This window comes from Pelophylax lessonae (assembly GCF_965119305.1).
Source record: "Pelophylax lessonae genome assembly, chromosome: 4".
NCBI lineage: Eukaryota > Metazoa > Chordata > Amphibia > Anura > Ranidae > Pelophylax > Pelophylax lessonae.
In genome coordinates this window covers 469,036,768-469,058,911 of record NC_138771.1, presented here as the reverse complement: position 1 = coordinate 469,058,911, position 22,144 = coordinate 469,036,768, and the positions used below count along the sequence as shown (strand labels likewise).

Genomic DNA, 22,144 nt, shown 5'->3' with positions numbered 1-22,144 from the left:
TATATATATATATATATATATATATATATATATATATATATATATATATATATATATATATATATATATATATATATATATATATATATAATATATATATATATATATATTCTAATATAGTGTGTGTGTGTGCGCACACGCTATTGCTTGTCTTATGACTGTATTGTTTGCATTGTCATTATTGTGCGTACTCAAGCACACCTGCTCTGATTTCTGACCATGTGCAAGGAAAAGGATAAGTTTGTTGTTTTGCTTTGCCAGCCCCATACAGTACACCAATTCACCTGTATGGTGCATCATGCAGTTTGGAGAGAAGAAACAAGTTACTAAAGTTTTTTTACGTCGAGCCAAAACTTGTTTTCTTGCTAGAGAGGGGAAGGATTAAGGGCTCTTTCACACAGGACATTCCGTATGTCCGTAAAATCGCCCCATCCGTTTGCGGGTGATATACGGACATAATGCATGTCTATGGGATTGCGGATGACCATCCGATGACATCCAATTTGTGTCCTTTCAGTTCTGTTCCGTTTTTTGGAACGGAACAGAACCCTATTTTTCCTCCGTTACAAAAAAAAAAAAAAACGTAACTGATGCAAAATCGGATGTCAGCAGTGTCATCCGCTGACATCCGCAATCCCCATACACATACATTATGTCCGTATATCATCCGCAAACTGATGGGATGATATGCGGACATACGGAGCGGATGACACAAGTGTCATCCGTGTCTGTGAAAAAAAAAAAGTGCCGCAGTGGAGATAAACTGAGCGGCCGTGTGAAAGAGCAAAAGCTTTTGTCTGTTTTTTTATTAATATCTGGGGTTCTGGAAACAGTTCCACCATACAAGAAGTGAGGGAAACTCTGTAGCCGACACACAGTAATAAAAATCTGATGGCTTGTAGCCTTCCCCTGCTCATCTATAGAAACCAATTTCTATTTCAGTCTGTGTTGCTGTTGGGAGAGTTCTTGTTCCAATCTGGTAAGTCAGCAGGATAGGAAGTGGGGAATTGTTAATGCAGCGCTGGATAGCGGTAAAACTCAACACAAGTTCTAACCCTTTCTAGCTATATCCAAAACGAAGAAGGAAAAAAAAAACCTCGCTGGACTCGCATTTTAGACCTCATGTACACAACCTTAGTGATTTTATGTAAGATCTTACTGACCACAAGTTTGTGCGTACCGGATCTGAACTCCTACAGACCTACACGTGCTTCTGCCATATGAGGTGAGATGCTAAATGCACACTATTTACATCTCTCCTGAATGAGTCATTCATGCAATGCAGGTGCAGATTAACCTTGACCTTCAGTCATTCCGTGCTTACACTGCTGCAGATTCCTGCCCATTGTTGATGTTGACGCATTGGCCTTACATTCATTAGGCAGTGTCAGCGACTCATAGGGTCCATTTAAACTGTACATGCAAATCTTGGCACAAATATTTACATGCGTGTAGTGTAAAATGCTGTCAAAAAGACCACAATGCAAATTTTTTGCTTATTGGTTTATGCAGCTAAACACCTCAGACCCATATGGAGCTCTGTTATTGGGCCCATAGCATACAATATTGCTGTGTTGAGATCTGTCTACATTAAGGATCTGAGCGTAGCTTCTTGTAACTAGAAGTACATGAGCCCTAGGAGTTGAATAGAAACAAGTTATTACATCTTGGCGTGATATGCTGTATCAATCAATCAATGATATAAGGGCTTACTCATACCATGTCTGAGCTGCATTTTTCTGGGCACTACCCCACATATATTATGTGAAGAGGGCATGTAGAAAATAGGATTGGGTGCTTAGGGGAAAGTTCTCTGCTCCGATAAGTGCAAAGCTTTCTGTACCAAGTGAGCAGGTGCTTCTCATGGACTTTTGTGAGTCTACATATTTTCATCCTTTTTTATTAAAATTGGTTGGCACTTACTACACTAGAGTGGTTGTGCTGTCTCCCCTCCCCCACTCATTATTTTTTTCACAGATGGAGTCCCTTCTCTGACAGTGACACCCCTAGTCTGCTAGTTTTCTTTGTCTAGTTAACGGGCTACCCACTCATTAACCCCCCGTTCTTCCACTGCTTGTCGATATTGTTGATTGCAGGCTATGTTCCCATGGTTTATTTTACGTACAATACCACCATCTCTGTTTTTAATCGATTTTGAGTGGTTGAGCGCTGGTAGCCAAGCACCTCCTTTTTAGCGTAAGACATTTTTCTCTTTAGCTTTGTGCTTTTGTGTTTCTTTACCAAGACTGGTGCACTAAAATAGAATATTTTAAGTTATTGCACTTCTTGATTGATGTTGCCTAGATTGGAAGGATCCTTTCAGTGTTATAAGGGTGCCTTTCCATACATATTTATTTATTTCTTTTTTGGGCTAGTACACTTGTCATTCATAATTCTTGTGGTGTTTGGTGTGTTTTTTTTTCTTTTTCTATCTTCTATGTGCTTATTCTGGGGCAGCATGCTTGCGGCTTCACAGCCGGATGCGCACTGCGAAAGTCCCGCTGCGCCTCCTGAATGGCCAGACGATCTTCGGAGATCTCTGACCTGTCCCAGAAGATTGCAGAGGGGGGGAGGAGATCTTCCACTCTAGCTGCCTAGGCAGCCCAAGCGGAGGGGGGAGCTTTCAAAACTAGGTACCCCCCCCCCCCCTGCAAAAAAAGACATGCCAAACGTGACATGTCAGGAGTACTTAAGGCGGAAGTTCCACTTTTGGGTGGAACTCCGCTTTAACCACTTAAAGACTTAAGACTTAGACTTTGACACTTGTATGAAGTATAATAAAATATATTATTTTATTAGCAGAGACCCTAGAGAATAAAATGGTGGTCGTTGCAATATTTTATATCTCACTGTATTTGCAGCAGCAGTCTTTCAAACGCAATTTTTTTGAAAAAATACACTTTAATGAATTTAACAAAAAAAATAAAAATAAACAGTAAAGTTAGCCCACTTTTTTTTTTTTATAATGTAAAAGACACTGTTACATCGAGAATCGTGATATTTTAATTTAAGCAAAGAAAAAATTGATTCTCATTTTATCCAGAATCGTGCAGCTTTAGTCTGAAGTACGTCCCACCAATAACCATCTGAAGAAAAAAGCGGCGATAGGGGAGAGAGCACCACTGTTTGAAATGTAGCTTATGCGGCAATACACAGGTTTTTGATTGCATTATTTTATTTTTCACCTGTCTATTGCCATATGTGCTACACTCTTTTTTTTTTTCTCCAATCCACAGCTTTAGGCGAACCCTTAGCTTCATCATATACAGTGCAGGGCTGTTAAAGTGGTTGTAAAGGCAGAAGGTTTTTTTACATTTTGTCCTAATGCATTAAGATAAAAGAACATGTGTAGAAGCTTACTAACACTTAACCTGAGCCCCATCTTGATCCAGCGATGTGCACGAGTGCCTCGGCTGCCCGGGGCTCTCCCTACTGAATGGCTGAGACACAGCAATGGTGTAATTTGCTCCTGCTGATGTCAGCCAATGAGAGAGAGGGGGCAGGACGGGGCTTAGCCACAGCTCTGTGTCTAAATGGAAACGGAGCTGTGGCTTGGGTGCCCCCATAGCAAGCTGCTTGCTGTGGGGGCACTGGACAGAAGGGAGGGGCCAATAGCGCTGGTGAGGGACCCAAAGAGGATCGGGCTGCTCTGTGCAAAACCACTGCACAGAGCAGGTAAGTGTGACATGTTTGTTATTTTTAAAGAAAAAATAACCTTGAGACTTTAGTATCACCCTACATTGTATATGGGGAAGGCAGGCATGCCACTGACTGGTAGAGACCTGGAAAGATGCCTACATGGATGGATGGAGGAGGCCTAATAGAGTGAGGCATAAAGCAAGTATTGTCCCCTATCCCTTTGCCCCTTGGCCTTATGAGCTGTTAACCCTTGCAGTGTGGGGATATGAAAGTATGAAAATTATGGTGTGAAAAGTGGGGGGATTCATCTTGTAGAAGACAGCAAAGGTCCACTTTAAACTAAAAGCTGTATGGGAACTGAGTGATATTAGCAGAAGGAGACTTCATCTGACTTGGCATTGGTTATTACTGTGACTTGGGTAGTACTTTTGCGGAATAGAGAAAAGCTCAGTAGGACGGCTTTGGGACTCGCAATTCTCATAGACTGCAATGCTTCTGGCAGCCAGAGACTCAGCCCTATTAGAACCTGGTATGTGTCCAGGAAGTGACAGTATGTTTCCTGTTCTGTTCTCTTCCTTCTTCTCCCAAAGGGAATAGAGCACTGACACGCACTGCATACTTCCACTATGAATGTAGCCGTTCTTTTCCCAGAGCCAGCTAGCTCATCATTTAAAATATGTGCCCCGTCACCCAGAGCTTTGTAAATGTTCATTGGACATCACCTCCCTGAATCACAATGACTTCCTGAATGAATAAAAAAAAGTGTTTTTGTGTTTAGATCTGAAGAATTCTCTTGCTGATGCCTTGTATAAGGTTAATGGGGCATGAACCTACATTTTCACACCGGTAATGTTATTTTTGTGTGTACATAGTAAAGAATGAGTCCTTTCTTAAGCTGGCCATACATGGTGTGAATTTTGGCCGGCTCCCACTGAACTCGATTACATTTCCTTAGATTGTGGTTCTGTTGACCACCTACTGCTTGATGTCCCTCAATTGAAAAATAAAAGTAGCTTGGCAAAAAACTGGCAGCCGAACAGCGTCTGCATCTATCGGATGCAGACACTGTTTGGATATTTTGACAGCTGACCCTGCAATCACCATAGCGGGAGGTTTGTCCTTGTGTGTGATTTTTTTTTTTTTTTTTTTTTTTTTTTTTTTGTCTTACTGGTTAAAATCTTTTCTGCTTTGGACCTTGCAGTGCTCTGTATTAAATTATGATACGGCATGTCTTGCTGTTCCAAGCTACATTCTGTGTATAAAGGGATCTGGAAGCATGGGACTTTGAAGCATGAAGTGCACTTTAGTGAACCTGTTACTAACATCACCCTCTGGGTCTTTGCTGCAATAAATATAATGGCTCACTGTAGCTTATGTTCTGGTGAGCTTTCTGCTGCAAGGCCTGCACTTGACTGGCATAGGGGTAAATTGGGCACATGCAGCCTTGGTTCTGTACCACCGCAAGGATGTTTGTTTTAACGTTTATAAAGCTTTAATTCAAGTCAGGACAGACAGCCCCATTGGCTTACCCCAAGATGGGATCACAAAAGGAGGGTCATTGTGCAGGAGCCATTGCTGCCAATCACAGCCAAGAGAGGGGGCAGGCTGAGCTACCGTGAACACAGGGCAGTGTCTCGAGAGCGAGTGTGTTTTTTTTTTTTTCTCGATTTTAAGACTGCCCATTTTTTCTTATTTTTATTTTTTTTATTGGTTGAACCAGCAGGCCTAAGCCCCCTTGCACACGGGGCGGGCTCCGTTGGGAGTCCGCATGCTCAGCAGGGAATCTGTCCGCTGACCCTCGCTGAGCAGGCAGATGGCTGGTCTATGTCTGTTCCACTTATGCAGACAGATACAGCCCACTCTCCTCTATGGGTGGTGGATGTAAACAGACCACCTGTCTGTTTACGCCCAACTGCCATCCGATCCGCAAGATGGATGGGTAGGTGATCCATCCCCCATCAGTCTGTCCCTAGTGGATAGTCGGTTGTCAGCAGGTGTCAACAGACAGATGTTCATTGACATCCACGGCTCCATATGGGGAGACTAGAGGGTCTAAACGGGTCCGCTTGAAAAACTGACAGGCGAACCCGATCAGTCAGCCCGTGTGAAAGGGCCAAACTACAAAACAAACAAATTCCCCCATCCATACACATGTGCGGTGGATAAAGGAATCCTTCCTGTTTATACCATTGTATTCTCGCAGCGGGACTTCTCCACTGTTAGAATGCACTGATCAGCGTCTGCAGCCAATTAGATTGACTTCTGTTGAGTGGTAACAGCCATAGATGAATCAAAACCACCTGGTTCCTGCTGAACCGGCTGTATTTTGACCCATCTGTGGCCAGCTTAACAGCTCTTTGTTGCCGGAAGACCTTCCCTTCTGTTTAGAGATGAGGGAGGAGTTTCTCCAATCCAGAAATAAGGTCATTTACATACGCACAGATATCTTTTGTTAAGCCCACCTGAGTGAGCAAGGGAAAACTGATTTGATTCCTTAATCTACGCCAGGGTTTCCCAATTAATTATTGGCGTGGAACCCTTTGACATGGTACAGCAAAAATTTTGAACCCCAACAAAAAAATGTGACGTAGAGCAGCGCAAACCTTTCAATGAGAAGAGTGTAATGTTTGTTCTTTTGCTGGCAAATTCTTTTTATATCTGGTAAGCACTGCCCCTTTCACACCCCCCCCACAGCACTGCCCCCTTCACATCCCCCCCCCCCCCCCACAACACTGCCCCTTTCACATGACCCTGCTCCCCATCCTTCACAAATTCACAGCCCTGCACTCTCCTACCTTACACAGAGCAAGGAGAAGGTGGCAGGACAATCCTGAACTGAAGGGTTTACCTTTTCATATTAGCGAACTGGTGATTGGTTGCTAGGACCGCCTCCTAGCAGCCAATCACCTCCTGGTCGATGGGAAAAGTTCATTCAGGCAGTCGCCTGGTCCTGCCCCCAGTCCAGAACTGTCCCGCCTGTCTTATGGGATTACGGTTGCGCGATCTCTGCTGTTTCCGACCTTCCAGAAACAGCAGGTAGTGGGGGCCATCTTGGATGTGGCCAAACGCCGGGAAACCCCAATTGGGAAATGCTGATCTACGCTAAACAGCATGGATGGAGCAATCAACCTTGCTTCAATAGATTTAAGGGTCCTTTCACATTGTTTTGGTTTCTTGATGGGCACCCAACAGCAGCTTAAACCATAAAAAAAAAAACAAAATACGGAAAATGTGTCTAGATCAGCCTTTTTCAACCAGGGTGCCTTCAAGTTTCTTCAGGGGTGCCTTGGCAAAATTTCGAAACTGGCTCAAAAATTGTATACAAACTAGAGGGTGAATCAAGCCCGCCTTTTAGTTACAGAAAGCCAATGGTTTTCATTGTGCACCATTACAACATTTTATTCGCTGGCCTCCTAACAACCAATGACATTGTCGGTGATAAGGAGGACATCAGGCACCTGCATGGCATCCTTGTTTGCCCCTCGTTGTCAGCACTGGGGGTCACATTAGCTGAGGGAGGAAGAGAAACCTTGGAATATTAGTCAGTACCATATGCAAAGGTGTGTTTTAAGCTTTGGAAGAAAAAATAAACTCCAATATTGGGTGTCATACATGTGTGGATGTTCAGCAATATATCAGACTATTAGTTTAGTTTTTTACATTTTAGAGTAGGGTGCCTCAACATTTGTGCAGAATTTTAAAGGGTGCCTTGACTGAAAGGTTGAGAAACACTGGTCTAGATATACAGTACATACGAACGTATACCGCAAGTGTGGTATATAGTCATATGCATATCGAGACATAATTTTTCAGAATTGTGCTTATTTTTGTAGGGCTGATGAAGAGGGAATGGTGGTGCCCCGAAACAATTAACAGTTGATTTTGGTCTCAAGCTCCTCCCTCCATTTTTATGGTTTAAGCTTGTGTCGGGGGGAAGTCTTGCTGTATTTGAGCTGCCTCCCAAGAACTATTGAGCTTGTTTGAAGTTTTCTTTTATCTGACTATACTTGCAAAGTCTAAAAATTCCCAGCGCCTCTTTGAGTTTCTGGAGTCTGTTTTATTCTAACAGCAGCTACTCCATCTGGTTGGCTGTAACATTTTTCCATCTGGCATCTTTGATTTTTCAGATCGAAGTTTGCTGAGCCGGGTGGTGTCAACAGGGCCAACCATGGCTTGAATTTATTTGAGCTGTATGGCCATCATAAGAGACTTGATGTCTGACCGCTTGGAATTTCAGTTAAACAAGAGGAACTCTGTCATCAGTTAAAACAGTAGTTAGGGGGTTGACCAGATTTTTTTGCAGATCAAAAGCAAAAATGCATTGGGAACTGTGTATTGCAGAAATGTACTGACTATTATTATTATTATTTTTTTGTTACACTTTTGCCTAAACATTTTGAATTGTAACGGCCTGTCCAATCAGAAAATATACATCCTATATAGTTGTGCATGTAATTTCACTAAATTGAGGGAGTGGGGGGCACAGTGAGTGTATAGGAGGCATTCACCTGGAAATTACTTTTCCTGACTTTTAGTGCTGGAGATTTCCTTTTTTTTTTTTTTTGGTGGAGGATCAACAGTCTAGTTGGTTGGCTGGTTCTAAATGAACACCAGCCTCAAAATGGGTGCAGTCATCTTAGTGGATTGGCTCTTACAGGATATCGCAAAAATGGATACTATAAAGTGCATATGGTAAATTCAGCTGGGGTTGTGTCAGAAAATGTGAAAACCATGTATACAGTTTAACTAAAGGCAAAACTTTAGTAAGGGAAGGTAACCGGTCAGGTTTTTTTTGTTTTTCCATTTTCGTCCCCATTGGGGAGATTTCCCTTCACTTCCTGTTCCAAAACGGGAAGTAAAGACAAATCTTTCCAAAGAGGGGGAATTCTGAGGGGTTACTAGAACTAGTGGCCCCATTGGAAGATTTCCCCTCTCACTTTTCTGGTGACAACCCAAAATGCACTTTAACATACTGCTGTGAAAATATTGGGTATATTGTTTGTTAGTTCTGTCTGTGCAGTGGGAGGTAAGATTGCAGGTATTAAAGTGGAGCTCCACCCAAAAGGATAAGCTCCACTTCACTCCACTACCTCCATTTGGTACCTTTTGGGGGGGGAGCGGGTACCATGTTTTGATAGGCACCCGCTTCCACTTCTGGGTGACTTTGCGGCAGAGAAATCACCCTGCAGTTCTTGTATCCAGGATTGGTAGCTGACTTTAAGAGCCGGTTCACACTGAGGCGATCCGACTTCGGGGGGCGACCTGTGAAGTCACGTGCACCGCGACTTGCAGGGACTTCACATAATGGAAGTCTATGCAAGTCGCTCCCAGGTCGCCCCAAAAGTAGCACAGGACCCTTTTTCTACATCGGAGCGACTTGTGTCTCTCCTATTATAACGGGTCCTGTACTACTCAATGGACCACGACCTACCGCGACAAGTCGCCTGACAAGTCGCGCTAGTCTGAATGGGCTCTAATACGCCTTGTAATGTAACTACAATTTAGACAGTTATTGTTTTTTTTCCTGTGCTTTTTTGGTATAGATCTATTGTAAAAAAATTGGTTATTTGCCAAGTGCTCTTTAGCACAGTTTCATTGCAATGATGTTTGCACACCACTGTTTGCACCTGCTGAGTCAGACCAGGAAAACGTATGTTCATGTGAGGCCTTTGTTTAACTAACTACTATTCATTTTATATTGACTTAAAAAAAATCTGCTATGGTCTGTAAATAAAAGCACACTTTGTTTTTGGTGGGGGCAAATCAACTCCTTTTACAAGGTTCTCACCTGCCACATTGTTTTGCCAGGTTAAGCGTTTCCTGGTTATAGAACATCTGCCAGAAAAAAAAATGCTACCTATGTTATCGTTTACTTTGTTCTGATCTTAAAATGTATCTAAACCCAAGGACAAAAATGTAATATTACACTTGCTAATTCTTGGATGTGGTGGCTGCAATAGATTAAGAGTCCTTTCATACGAGCGATCCGATCAGATCCGCCTGTCAGTTTTTTTAGGCGGATCTGATCGGATCCCCCATGCATCCCTATGGGGCAGCGGATGTCAGCGGAAACATGTCTGCTGACCGCATCCGATCCTCTCCGTGAAATCCGGAAGGATGGAAACCCTATTTTCCATCCGTCCAGGGGATTGGATCCCCTGGACGGCGGTCTGCTCTCATCCGATTCCCCCATAGAGATGCATGGGGCTCTGACATCTCCCTCTCCGCACACGAGGGGGTTTAGGAGGCAGATATGCAGAGCTTCCCCTTTTGTATGGAGCTCTGCATTAACCACTTCCCGATCACCCACCGTGTATATACGTCGGTGCCATAACACCATTTTTTTTTTTTTTTTTAAACGACGTGCAGTCCACTGTAACATAAAGGTGGTCCCAGCGGCATATTCACCACGGGATCACCTTTATGGGCGGTGGGGGAGGTGCCCCCTCTCCGGTTGTTTTGCCTGCTTACCGGACCCGTCGGTAGCAGGGAAAACGATCAGGTCCTTTCTCCTCCTAGACAGGAAGTCGAGTGAGGGCAAGATGGCCCCCACTGGACCCTATGGCCTTGGAGGTCCAGAGCTTCCTCCCAACGGCCTTAAAGGGCCCCCCCTTTTTTTTTTTTTTTTCATCTTGGAAAAAAAAAATGACTTTTTTTTTTTTTTTTTTTTAGTGTAGATGTTTTTGACCCAGATCTCGCATTAAAGAGGACCTTTCCTGCTTATTCTATTACAAGGGATGTTTATATTCCTTGTAATGGAATAAAAGTGATCCATTTTTTTTTTTTTTTAAGGGACAGTGTAAAAATAGATAAAATAAATTGGGGGGGGAAAAAAATTAAAGCACCTTGTCACTGTTAGCTCACGCGCAGAAGCAAACGCATACGCAAGTCGCGCCCACATATGTAAACTGTGTTCCAACCACACGTGACGTATAGAGTGAGAGCAATCATTCTAGCCCTAAACATATTGGACTAGGTGGGACTTTATATGAGACCCAAGCTGGTGTTGCCCGGCGTCTCCTTACCTATAACAAAACACAAAATGAGGTTGAAGGATTGTAAGAGGTGCATGAAAGTCAGCCAGCCCCCAGTCTGATGTACTCACCCTCCAGTCTGTCACCAACCAAATAAAACCTGTCTCTTGGTACAAAGAACAGGGGTTTAGTTGACACACATTTGCAAACGCATGTGAAAGCTGCAGAGCCACTTCACGGCACCCTGTTATATCTGCAGTCCTACACTCCTAATTTAGTGTCCTCACACTGGAGGCACATGGCCACTAATGGGTGGATGGGGGAACAGGTGAGAGGGAGACAGCCCAACCTCCCCCAACCCATCCTCATCCACGACTGGCTGTTGTCTCAAAGACTCAAATAATTAGGTTTATAACCATGGTGCAAACTGGAAAAGACCAGCTGAAAAGCATTACACCTCCATCCCCTTGGTGGATGCAGCATATAGATAGGAAGGGATTTTATGTATGGGGCATGGCCTGTAAAGCTCACTGCCTTTGAAATCCCTAATTTCCTTTTGGGACTTTATATGAGACAAGCAGGTCATGCTATTGGTCTCCATCCCTGTATACGGAAAACACTAAAGTCAAATCAAAACTGCATCCACCAAAAACGCACGAAAATCGCACGGTGGGACTTTATATGAGGCACCAAGCTGTAAGCAAGGCGTCTCCATCCCTGGTTGCTTAAACATATTGGACTAGGTGGGACTTTATATGAGACCCAAGCTGGTGTTGCCCGGCGTCTCCATCCCTATAACAAAACACAAAATGAGGTTGAAGGATTGTAAGAGGTGCATGAAAGTCAGCCAGCCCCCAGTCTGATGTACTCACCCTCCAGTCTGTCACCAACCAAATAAAACCTTTTTCTTTTCCAGTTTGCACCATGGTTATAAACCTAATTATTTGAGTCTTTGAGACAACAGCCAGTCGTGGATGGGTTGGGGGAGGTTGGGCTGTCTCCCTCTCACCGGTTCCCCCATCCACCCATTAGCGGCCATGTGCCTCCAGTGTGAGGACACTAAATTAGGAGTGTAGGACTGCAGATATAACAGGGTGCCGTGAAGTGGCTCTGCAGCTTTCACATGCGTTTGCAAATGTGTGTCGACTAAACCCCTGTTCTTTGTACCAGGAGACAGGTTTTATTTGGTTGGTGACAGACTGGAGGGTGAGTACATCAGACTGGGGGCTGGCTGACTTTCATGCACCTCTTACAATCCTTCAACCTCATTTTGTGTATCATTCTAGCCCTAGACCTCCTCTGTAACGCTAAACTGATAGCCTGTAGAAATTTTTGACTTGCCGCCTATGGAGATTTTGAATTGCCAATGTTTGTCGCCATTCCTCGAGCGTGCGCAATTTTGAAGCATGACATGTTGGGTATCAACTCGGCGTAACATTATTTTTCACATTCTAGAAAAAAATTGAGCTAACTTTAATGTTTTTTCTTTTTTAATTTAAAAAAGTGTATTTTTCTTTGTTTGGGGGTTCGAAGTAATTTTCAAAGTAATATCAGGATGATGCCTGCAGCTACAGGCATCATCCCGGTATCTTTCTTTTCAGCCAGCGATTCCCAGTCATATAAAAGCCATGGAAGTATTTACCCTCACTGGCGCCTCTGGGCTCTCCCGTGTGATTGGAGAGCTTGAGATCCAATCCAGCAGAAGCAGGTTACCACTTAGCTGGCTGTGAATCAGATGGTACCCGGCCATCTCTATGATCATGGGAGGCCAGAAGCTATGTCAGGACGTCCCTTCTGGCTCCAGCTGATATAAACACTGCCATTTTTTTTTTCTCCTGGAAAGCAAAGATTAATGCGGTGTGTGCCCCCCCCTTATTTCATGCTTTCCAGGGTAGAGGAGAAATCCGGGGCCTTATAGACCCTAGTTGTCTCTTTATAGAGGACCTGTTATGCCTTATTTCTCTCACAAGGGATGTTTACTTTTCTTGTGATAGGAAAAGTGATAAAAAAAATTAAAGGGTCAATGTAAAAATAAATGCATTTTCAAAAAAAATTGTTCGGGGCTTCTGAGTAATTTTCTATTAAATACTGATTTATTTTTCGTTCATTGATGGACACAGCTCCTGATATTCATAACCATTGGGTTATACTGCCTCTTACAGGAGTAGGACACTAGGCAGAAAATAAATTCTGGCTACACCCATGGGTTATGGTGAGTAGCTGTCCCCCCTTCCCCCTGGAGGCTTTTGGGGTGGACGTGGGACAGTCGGACCCCTGTGTTCCTCTGCTTTCTGCAGGCACCCCCCCGCCACACTAGGGGCCCATTTGGTGTATCCGGCCAGTTTCCTGGGATACTTTAACTGGCGATTGGGGGGGGGGGGGGTGCTGCCAGCGATCAATTGGGTGGAGGGGGGGGTTGTACCTGGTGAGGGCTCCTGCTTGGGGTCCCCAACCTGCCTTGATCTGTCCTTGAGGCCTGGTCTCCCTCATGGGTCCCGGCAAGCCTCTTGGTGCCGTGTGAGGCTGCCATTTTGTTGTAGGGTGTGAGCGTGGGTGTTTCTATACATGGCGGCCATGTTTGTGTAATCCAGCGACCATTTTCTTGTGGTTTGCCATTTGATATAGTGGCGGCCCTGACAGGTGGCAATTTTGGCGGCGGGAGCACCTCCTCATCCCCTGGTGCTGACTCCTGGATCATTTTACTTCCTGATCGCTGCATGTGTAGTGCAGATTCTCCTGGTGGCTGCAGGTGCCTGTTTCTGCGGGTTGTGAGTCTAGTGGGGTCCTCCCTCTCTGCTGAAGATAGCTTGGTGCTTTGTGCCTGGCGACCAGGTGGTGGTGCCAGCGCTGTGGAGGTTGAAGCTTAGAAGTGTTACACTTTTTGTGGGGTCCGCCTGGTGACTCATGAAGTCTTTTGGAGCACATTTCCCCACCTGATCCCCTCTCTGAGGCTGCGGGGCCCTCCGTGTCCAACCATCCATCATCCATGCACTGACGGTGGTCCTGGAGTAACTTGTGTCCCGGGCTTGCAAAAAGCGCCCCCTGCCTCATCTGTTTCATCATCAGATCCTGAATCTGGTTCAGCCGTCGCGGACGTGGGTCACCCTGCTGGGTCCGCAACCATGTGCCTAGAATCCTCTGATAGTGAGGATGATCCCTCCACGTCTGAGACAGTGCACGAAAAGGTGCTGGTGGATGCACTGATTGTATCTGTGCGTGAGACCCTGGAGATAGAGGACGCAGCTGAAGCTGCGACGGAGGTGCAGGTACCCTTTTGGCAATCTCAAGCCATCCAGAGCGGCAAAGGTGTTTCCTTTCCCTGCCTATTTTGCCAAAATTGTCACTAAAGAGTGGGGACGGCCAAAGCGTCCCCAAGCGCTTTACTAGGCGTTACCTCTATAAGGAGTCCCTTCTTTTAATTATCCAGCTGACCAGAAGGCGGAGGCTGTGGCCCGCATTATGTATGTTCTGGCTGGTTCGGCAATAAGGCCGGTAATCACCATTGCCCTAGTGTTGCAAATTCTGACCAAGTGGACTAAGCTTCTACACCGTGACCTGAAGGGGGAACAGCTCAACCCCTGCCTTTGCCAAGCTGGTGGGCCTGGTCCAGGGGCTGCAGTTTCTGTGATGCCTCTTTGGATACGACTCTTCTGATGGCTCACCTCTGTTTTGGCAGTGGTCCTTTAGCGTGTTTTTTGGCTCAAGTGCTGGTCTGCAGATCAGACTTCAAAAAAGGCCTTGACCCACCTTCCTTTTTAAGGAGATTGGCTGTTTGGAGCTACCCTGGATGACATCATTAAAGGTCTCACAGGGGGAAGAGTACTTTATCTTCCGCAGGCTACTAAGGGCAAGGGAACTCGTCATAGACGTGGGCCTTCCTTCTAAGCTTATAAGAAGTTTTTTCGTCCATCAGGGTCGACTTGACAAGGGCGCAAAGCCTTTCAGGGCCTCTTCTGGAGGATCCAAACAAACCTGGTCTCTGGCAAGCCACAAAGTCATTCAGTCTGGCTACAAGATTGAATTTCGCTCTTGTCCCTCCGGCAAGGTTTTTTTTCCCTTCCAACTTGCGCCTGTCCCCTGGCCACTTACAGGGCTTGTTTGAGGTGGTACAAGACCTGTTCCTTCAAGGGGTGATTTTCTCGGTTCTGACCTTGGAACGTTTTCAGGGTTTTTACTCAAACCTGTTCAGTTCCCAGGGAGGAAAGCAAAGTGCATCCAGTCCTGGACCTCGATGCGCTAAACTGCTTTGTGCGGGTACAGAAGTTCAGAATGGAGTCCTTTAGAACTGTGGTGGCATCCCTGCGTCGGATTTCTTCCTCTATCGATATAAAGGATGCCTACCTTCACATTCCAATATGTGCCAAGCACCTGCGTTTTCTCGGCTGTGCTGTGGGAGAGAAGCATTATCAGTTTGTGGCATTACCCTTTTTGGTCTTTCATCTGTTCCTTGGGTCTTCACAAATGTGTTAGCCCTGGTGCTAGCTTTGCTATGTATGAATAGGAGAGAGAAGCCGCTCAGGTGAGGCCAAGTATCCCGGTGCTGGTCAGATCCGCCATCCAGAACTAGCACAAACCAAAAGAAGTTGGACCGCACTCGAAAATATATGAAATCAAAGATGTCTTTTATTCCTCATAAACTAATCCATAAAGACAGTGCATCAAGGGACGTGAAACGCGTCAACCTGGCATGTCCCTTGATGCACTGTCTTTATGGATTTGTTTATGAGGAATAAAAGACATCTTTGATTTCATATATTTCCGAGTGCGGTCCAAATTCTTTTGGTTTGTGCTAGCTTTGCTATGCCAACAGGGGATCGCAGTACTGGGCTACTTGGACGATCTCCTTCTGCAAGTGGAGTCTCCCTCTGCTCTGGTGGAGAACCTGGAGATCACAAAACGAACTCTGCGGGAGTTCGGCTGGATTCTGGATTTTCAGAAGTCTGCTTTGGTTCCCTCCAAAAAGCTGGACTATCTGGGCCTCACTCTGGACTCGGCCTTAGCCAGAGTGCTCCTTCCTCTGGACAAACTCCAGAAATTGCAGGCTGCAATTCGCCTCCTGCAGTCCAACAAATGGTCATCCCTCCAGACTTGCATGCGGGTGCTGGGCCTGATGGTGTCGACCTTCGAGGTGGTTCTGTTTGCACAGTTCCATACGAGGTCCCTGCAATGGGAAATTCTGACCAAGTTGGACAAGACTTCGCCATCCCTGGGCAATCTGATCCGGCTGAGTCGGCGTACAGGAGTCCCTAATATGGTGGCTTTGTTCTCCGGCACTTTATTTTGAGAAATTCCTTCTTCCCCTTGTATTGGATAGTGGTCACCACGGATGCCAGTCTTTCTGGCTGGGGAGGCGTCCTTGGCAAGCATTCTGCAGAAGGGATTCTGGTCATCTTCGTGGCTTCGGACTGGCCTCGCTGGGCTTGGTACGCCGATCTGGTGCGGCTAGTCGCCGACGTTCCTTGGCCGCTTCCTCTAAGGGAGGATCTGCTGTCCCAAGGACCGATCTTCCATCCTGCTTTACAGTAGCTGGCTTTGACAGATTGGCTGTTGAACGCCAGGTGCTGAAGGATAGGGGTTTATCTGAGTCGGTGATTCCTACACTGTTAAAAGCTAGGACATCTCTACCTCTAGGAAGATCTACCATCGTACGTGGAAGACTTGCATTGCATGGTGTGAGTCTCTTGGGGTTCTTCCTCGCTCCTTCTCGGTGGCTCGGATCTTGATCTTCCTTCAACGGGATGTTGAACAGAAATTGGCCTGGAGTACCATCAAGGGCCAGGTGCCGTCTTAGGCAGTCTTCTTCCAACAACCTTTGACCACACACTCCCTGGTGTGTACCTTTCTTTTAAGGTGTCCGACATTTGGTTCCTCCAGTGCGGGTTCCTTTGCCGCCTTGGAATCTTTGGTGCGTTCAGCTCTACAGAAGCCTCCCTTTGAGAATATTCAGGAGATTCCCCTGCTTACGCTGTCCCAGAAGGTGACCTTTTTAGTGGCTATCACCTCTGCGTGCAGGGTGTCAGAAATGGTGGTGTTATCCTGTCCACCTTACCTGGTGATTCACAGGGATAAGGTGGTTCTTCGCCCCTGTCTGTCGTTCCTTCCAAAGGTTGTCTCGGATTTTCATTTGAAGAAATTTGTGTTGCTTTTCCTGTGTCCCAGGCCAAAACCTCAGAAGTAAGTAAATTCCCTTGCATGTAAATATTATACATTGTTGGGGTTGGCCCTCGCGCCACTGGATGTAAAGGCCTATATGTTTTTGTGGGTGCTAAAATCTATGTTGAGCAGATGTGCAGCAGCTGAAGACTAGGGTATTGAATGGATGAAATGGCCTCTAGTAGAGAAACCAGCCTCAGCGCTTGCCCAAGTGTATATAATCCAAAATAAGTGAATTGTGCGGTCTGTGCACATGTGTATCAGAATCAATGAGCAAATACAATTGTATTTTTTGCATTTGCTCATTGATTTTGATACACATGTGCACAGACAGCACAATTCACTTATTTTGGATTTTATACACTTGGGCAAGCGTTGAGGCTGGTTTCTCTACTAGAGGCCATTTCATCCATTCAATTCCTTTGCATGCCTCACTGACACACCGCATCTCCGATCCTGGTAAAGAGCCTATGACGTAGGCTCTTTATCATGTCATCAGCTGTGTCCAATCACAGCTGATCACATGGTAACCAGTAAATGCCGTTTATCGGCTTTCCTCAGTTCGCGCTGACAAGGTGAGAGTAGAGGAGAGCCGATTGGTGGCTTTCCTGACGGGGGTCTGCACTGATAATCAGCGCATTGATTATCAGTGCGGACCCATCAGGGATGTCCACTAAAGCCCCACCAGGGATGCCTATCAGTGCTTATCAAAGATGCCACTCGGTGCCCATTAGTAATGCCTATCAGTGCTGCCTATTAGTGCCACCCATCAGGTCTGCATATCAGTGCCGCCTATCAGTGTTGCATATAAGTGCCTCATCAGTGCCCATCAGTGCAGTCTCATCAGTGCTCAGTGCAGGAGAAAATCTATTTACAAAATTTTATAACTTAAACGTAAACAAACTTTTTTTTTATTTTTTTTAATTCTTGGTCTTTTTTTTATTTAGTGTATATATATAAAAAAAAAAAAAAAAACCCAGTGGCGATCAAATACCACCAAAAGAAAGCTCTGTTTCTCTGTTAAAAATTGTTTGGGTACAGTATTGCATGGCCACACAAAATGCGACAGTGTTAAAAGCTGAAAATTGGCCTGGGCAGGAAGGGGGTGAAAGTGCCCTGTATTGAAGTGGTTCAACCCTTTGGAAGACCAACAGAAAAATTCTGCTTGCATTCATATTTTTAAAGTGGCTGTAAAGGATGAAGGTTTTTTTTTTTTTTTTTTTTTTTTTTTCCTTTTTTTATTGCATTCTATGCGAGAAGGTAAAAACCTTCAGTGTGCAGCTCTCCCCTCAGCCCCCCTAATACTTGAGCCCGATCTTGATCCAGCGATTTGCACGAGACCCAAGTTTCTCCCTCCTGCTGATTACCTGAGATGCAGGAGCCATTGGCTTCCGCTGCTGTCAATCACAGCCAGTGAGGTGGGAGTGGGGGGGGGGGGCGGGGCTGAGCCACGCTTTGTGTTCTATGAACGCAGAGAGGTGGCTCGGGAGCAAGCATGCAGCTTGCTATGGAGCCTCTTGGCAAGGGGGAGGGGTCCAGCAGGGGGAGCAGAGAAGAGTATCCGGGCTGCTCTGTGAAAAACATTGCACAGAGCAGGTAAGTATAAATGGTTTCTTTTTACAATCACTTTAAAATCTAGTATTCATGCAGTTTGAGTGTGCAGTAAAGAAGGGGGGTGTTGCTCTATGAATTTTAAGATCGGACATCGGACCTTATCACTACAGTGCTGGTCATAGGGATGTATGGTTAAAAACCACATGTTCTTAATGCCGGCATGGTACCTACTTGTAACTTATCTTTATGAGCATGCCCCTAGCCCTAGGCTATTTCCCCTAGCAGTGAGGCTTGAGGCCAAATTGTAGCTAGCATGTTGGGCACCTGGTGAGGATAAATGAAGGCGCCACCTAAGCGCTCCTAAATTCTGCAAATAGAAGAAATGTGACGTTAATATATTTTGAATGTGAGAACTGCACTTTACTAATGCTGTGACTTTATCCTTTTAAGGTTTGGACCTCATGGAATCCCTGTAACAGTTCATCCTAAGCGAGACTACAAAAACAAACCAGAGGAACCTATCCAGGTTCAAAGCACATCATTCCAGGAAGACCCGAAAAAAGAAATTCATAACGAGGATGGAACTGCAGATGCTTCTCCCGTCCAATCCAGTGAGCCCTGTGGAGTTCATAACCTGTGGACTTCAAAGCCTCCTCCACTTTTTCATGAAGGAGCTCCTTACCCCCCTCCTTTGTTTATCAGGGACACTTATAACCAGTCAATACCTCAACCTCCTCCACGTAAAATCAAGAGACTGAAAAAGAAAATCTACAGGGAAGAACCCACTTCGATAATGAACGCTATCAAACTAAGGCCCAGGCAGGTATTATGTGACAAATGTAAAAATGTTGTGGCAGATAAAAAGGAGGTCAGGAAGACTGGTACGGACTCTTTTAAACTAGAAGAAGGAAAGCGGAGGAGGCATGAAAGTGTAACTACTGTGAATAAAAAACTCAAAACTGATCACAAAGTAAATGGGAAAAGTCAGAATGAAAGCCAGAAGCGGAATTCAGTGTCCAAGGTTACAAATCTTAGCCATGGCCGCGGAAAAGTGGTCAAAGTGGCCTCCCAAACGCATACCACAAAAGCCCAGCTGCACACAAAAAAGGTACTGCAGAGCAAAAATATGGAACATGTAAAGGCAAGGGAAGTATTAAAAATGGCCAAAGAAAAGGCACAGAAAAAGCAAAAGGAAGCATCGTCCTCTAAAAACACCCACAACAAAGTCCACTTTACACGACGCCTTCAGAATACTAGCTCAGGGACTCTTCCACCAAGACTACGTATAAAACCTCAGAGGTACCGCAACGAGGAGAATGACTCTTCGCTCAAGATCAGACTTGAGAGTTTGCGAAGCAGCAAGATTGGTATCAAGCCCCAGACCCGCCACACTGCCACCCGTTCAGCAGGTGAGGCCCCTTCAAATGGCCCTCAAGAGGCCAGCAGTGATATTCAGAACACGAGTGTCTGTGTACCGCCTGTCGAACAGGATGAGCAGCAAACACTGAGCAAGGGAGACAGCAAAAGCAATATTACAGTTTACATGACCCTTAATCAAACGAAAGCAGACTCTTCCAGTGCTTCAGTATGTAGTAGTGATAGTACAGATGATTTGAAATCCATCCACTCTGAGTGTAGTTCTACTGAAAACTTTGATTTCCCCCCAGGCAGCATGCATGCACCACCTTCTTCATCATCTTCCTCCTCTTCAAAAGAAGAGAAAAAGTTGAGCAATTCCTTGAAAATAAAGGTGTTTTCCAAAAATGTCTCTAAATGCCTGACCCCTGATGGCAGGACCATATGTGTTGGGGACATTGTATGGGCCAAGATATATGGCTTCCCTTGGTGGCCTGCCCGTATTCTTACCATAACTGTCAGTCGAAAAGATAACGGCCTGCTTGTGCGGCAGGAGGCCCGCATATCATGGTTTGGGTCCCCAACCACCTCGTTTCTTGCTTTGTCACAGCTGTCCCCCTTTTTAGAAAACTTCCAGTCACGATTTAACAAGAAGAGAAAAGGTCTTTACCGCAAGGCCATCACAGAGGCAGCCAAGGCTGCCAAGCAGCTCACCCCAGAAGTGCGGGCCCTTCTGACACAATTTGAAACGTGATCCCTGCCACACACGTAAGGTAGGCAAGCTTAGTGGGGTTTTTTTTTTTTTTTCTTTCATAGCTTAGACATATAAATATTAACTTTTTTTTATGTGGTCTTGGCTGGAGTGAGATCTCCTCCCATTTTTTTTTTTTTTTTTTTTTTGTTTAAAAGTCTGCAGAGCTTCATTTGTGGTAGCCCAAATTTCACTTCACTAAAGATACCCGAAAGGAACAAAATTAACTATTTATGCAACGACAGGTCTCTATTGAACAGGCTTAAAATGGCACCACGTTCATGTATTTGCCATAGCCCCTGCCTAGTGGACCTGCCAAGTGTACAAATTTTTTTTTGTTTTTTTTACTGCCTGTTTGTCATTTATTCGATCACCTGTGATAGTGTATTCATGTTATAAAGAAAATATAATGTACATACGTTAGATTTACAGTGTAGCATTTTTATTTCTTAAATTTATTATTGGGGCGAAAGTTTAGATCAAACCTTAAAATAAATGTGGCCAGTGTGAAATGGTCATATTGAACAGAATTGTTAAAAAGGATATAAAAAAAAATCAGATTTTTCTCCTTGCTCCTTTTTAAGATATGTTCTAATTAAGACATGTTGTGATTTGTTAAATGTCTCATTGTTACATTTTTGGATGTATCTATCAAATGCATATTTTTTTCCAGTTTGTTTTTCATTAAGGTATCTGTTTGCAGGTCAGAAATTATGAAACAAATGTAACTGTATTGCTCTGAAATGTACAAAAAGTGTAAATAAAAGCCACTAAATCTGATTTTTGTTGTGTGTTACTGAGAAAACTTTGCAACTGCTTTTGCACATAATGAAGGTTACATTCATAGGTGTGCACCTCAAAGACCAAAAACACACGTGTGTGTGCATGTGTATTTATATTGACGGTGTCAGAGCAGTGGATGGTTTCAGTAGGACAGTGGATGGGTCAGTAGTTTTTTTATTTTTTTTTGTTTTTTACAAATTTTGTAAGAGCCCCGTTAGGGGTTAAAACAGGGAAAATCTGCGCCACACAGGGTAATTGGGGTGTGCCCAGGCACACCCTGTGCGCACACCTGTGGATCTATTCCAATCACAAAATTTGGGGATGAAATATGCATTCAGAGAGAATTGGCACTTCTAAAGGTGTAATGCTCAGCTGTATGATAAAACGGAACACAGTAATTTAAATCTTTGCCATATAGATTAAAAACCATTATTAAATCAAAATTGTGGTTATATTTAATTATGCTAGTCAGTTGTGTGTTTTTTTTTTTTTTTTTTTTTTTTTTTTTTTTTAATCCAAGATTAGAATTTTTTTTTTCACCTAAAAGTGTGTGCAAAGCAATGTGTTTCTTAATAAATATATATTTTACAAATTTTATTTATTTTTATTGTGCCGTTCCTGCTGGAGAGATGCAATGCACCATCTTTGTTGTGGTCACCATTTTCTCCAGAACGGAGTGTGTAATGAAATGTATAACCTTTTAGAGTTCTCACTGGAATGACAGATAAGACTAAATCTTCCACTGGGGACGCCTATTCTAGTGAGAACTATCAAAGGGGGTGTTTCCTCCTATTTTGTAAAGATTTCTCCTTCCTGTTGTCTCTGGGGCAGGAATTGAAGAAAAAATATTCGACGGGACAAGGACCGTAAAAAAAAAAAAAAAAAAAAATGGGCCTTCGCTTGCTCTATCTAATAAAAACAAAAAAAATAAGCT

General features: G+C 44.4%; 1 protein-coding gene across 1 annotated transcript in view; it reads left to right on the top strand.

Moving 5' to 3' along the window:
• PWWP2A (PWWP domain containing 2A) overlaps positions 1 to 21,192 on the top strand; it is a 51,452-nt gene extending 30,260 nt beyond the window's left edge. Inside the window, exon 4 of the mRNA XM_082253632.1 lies at positions 18,771 to 21,192. Within this exon, the coding sequence (XP_082109758.1) occupies positions 18,771 to 20,430 (1,660 nt within the window). The 3' untranslated portion in view covers positions 20,431 to 21,192. The remainder of the gene's footprint in view (positions 1 to 18,770) is intronic.
• The last annotated feature ends 952 nt before the right edge of the window (positions 21,193 to 22,144 follow it).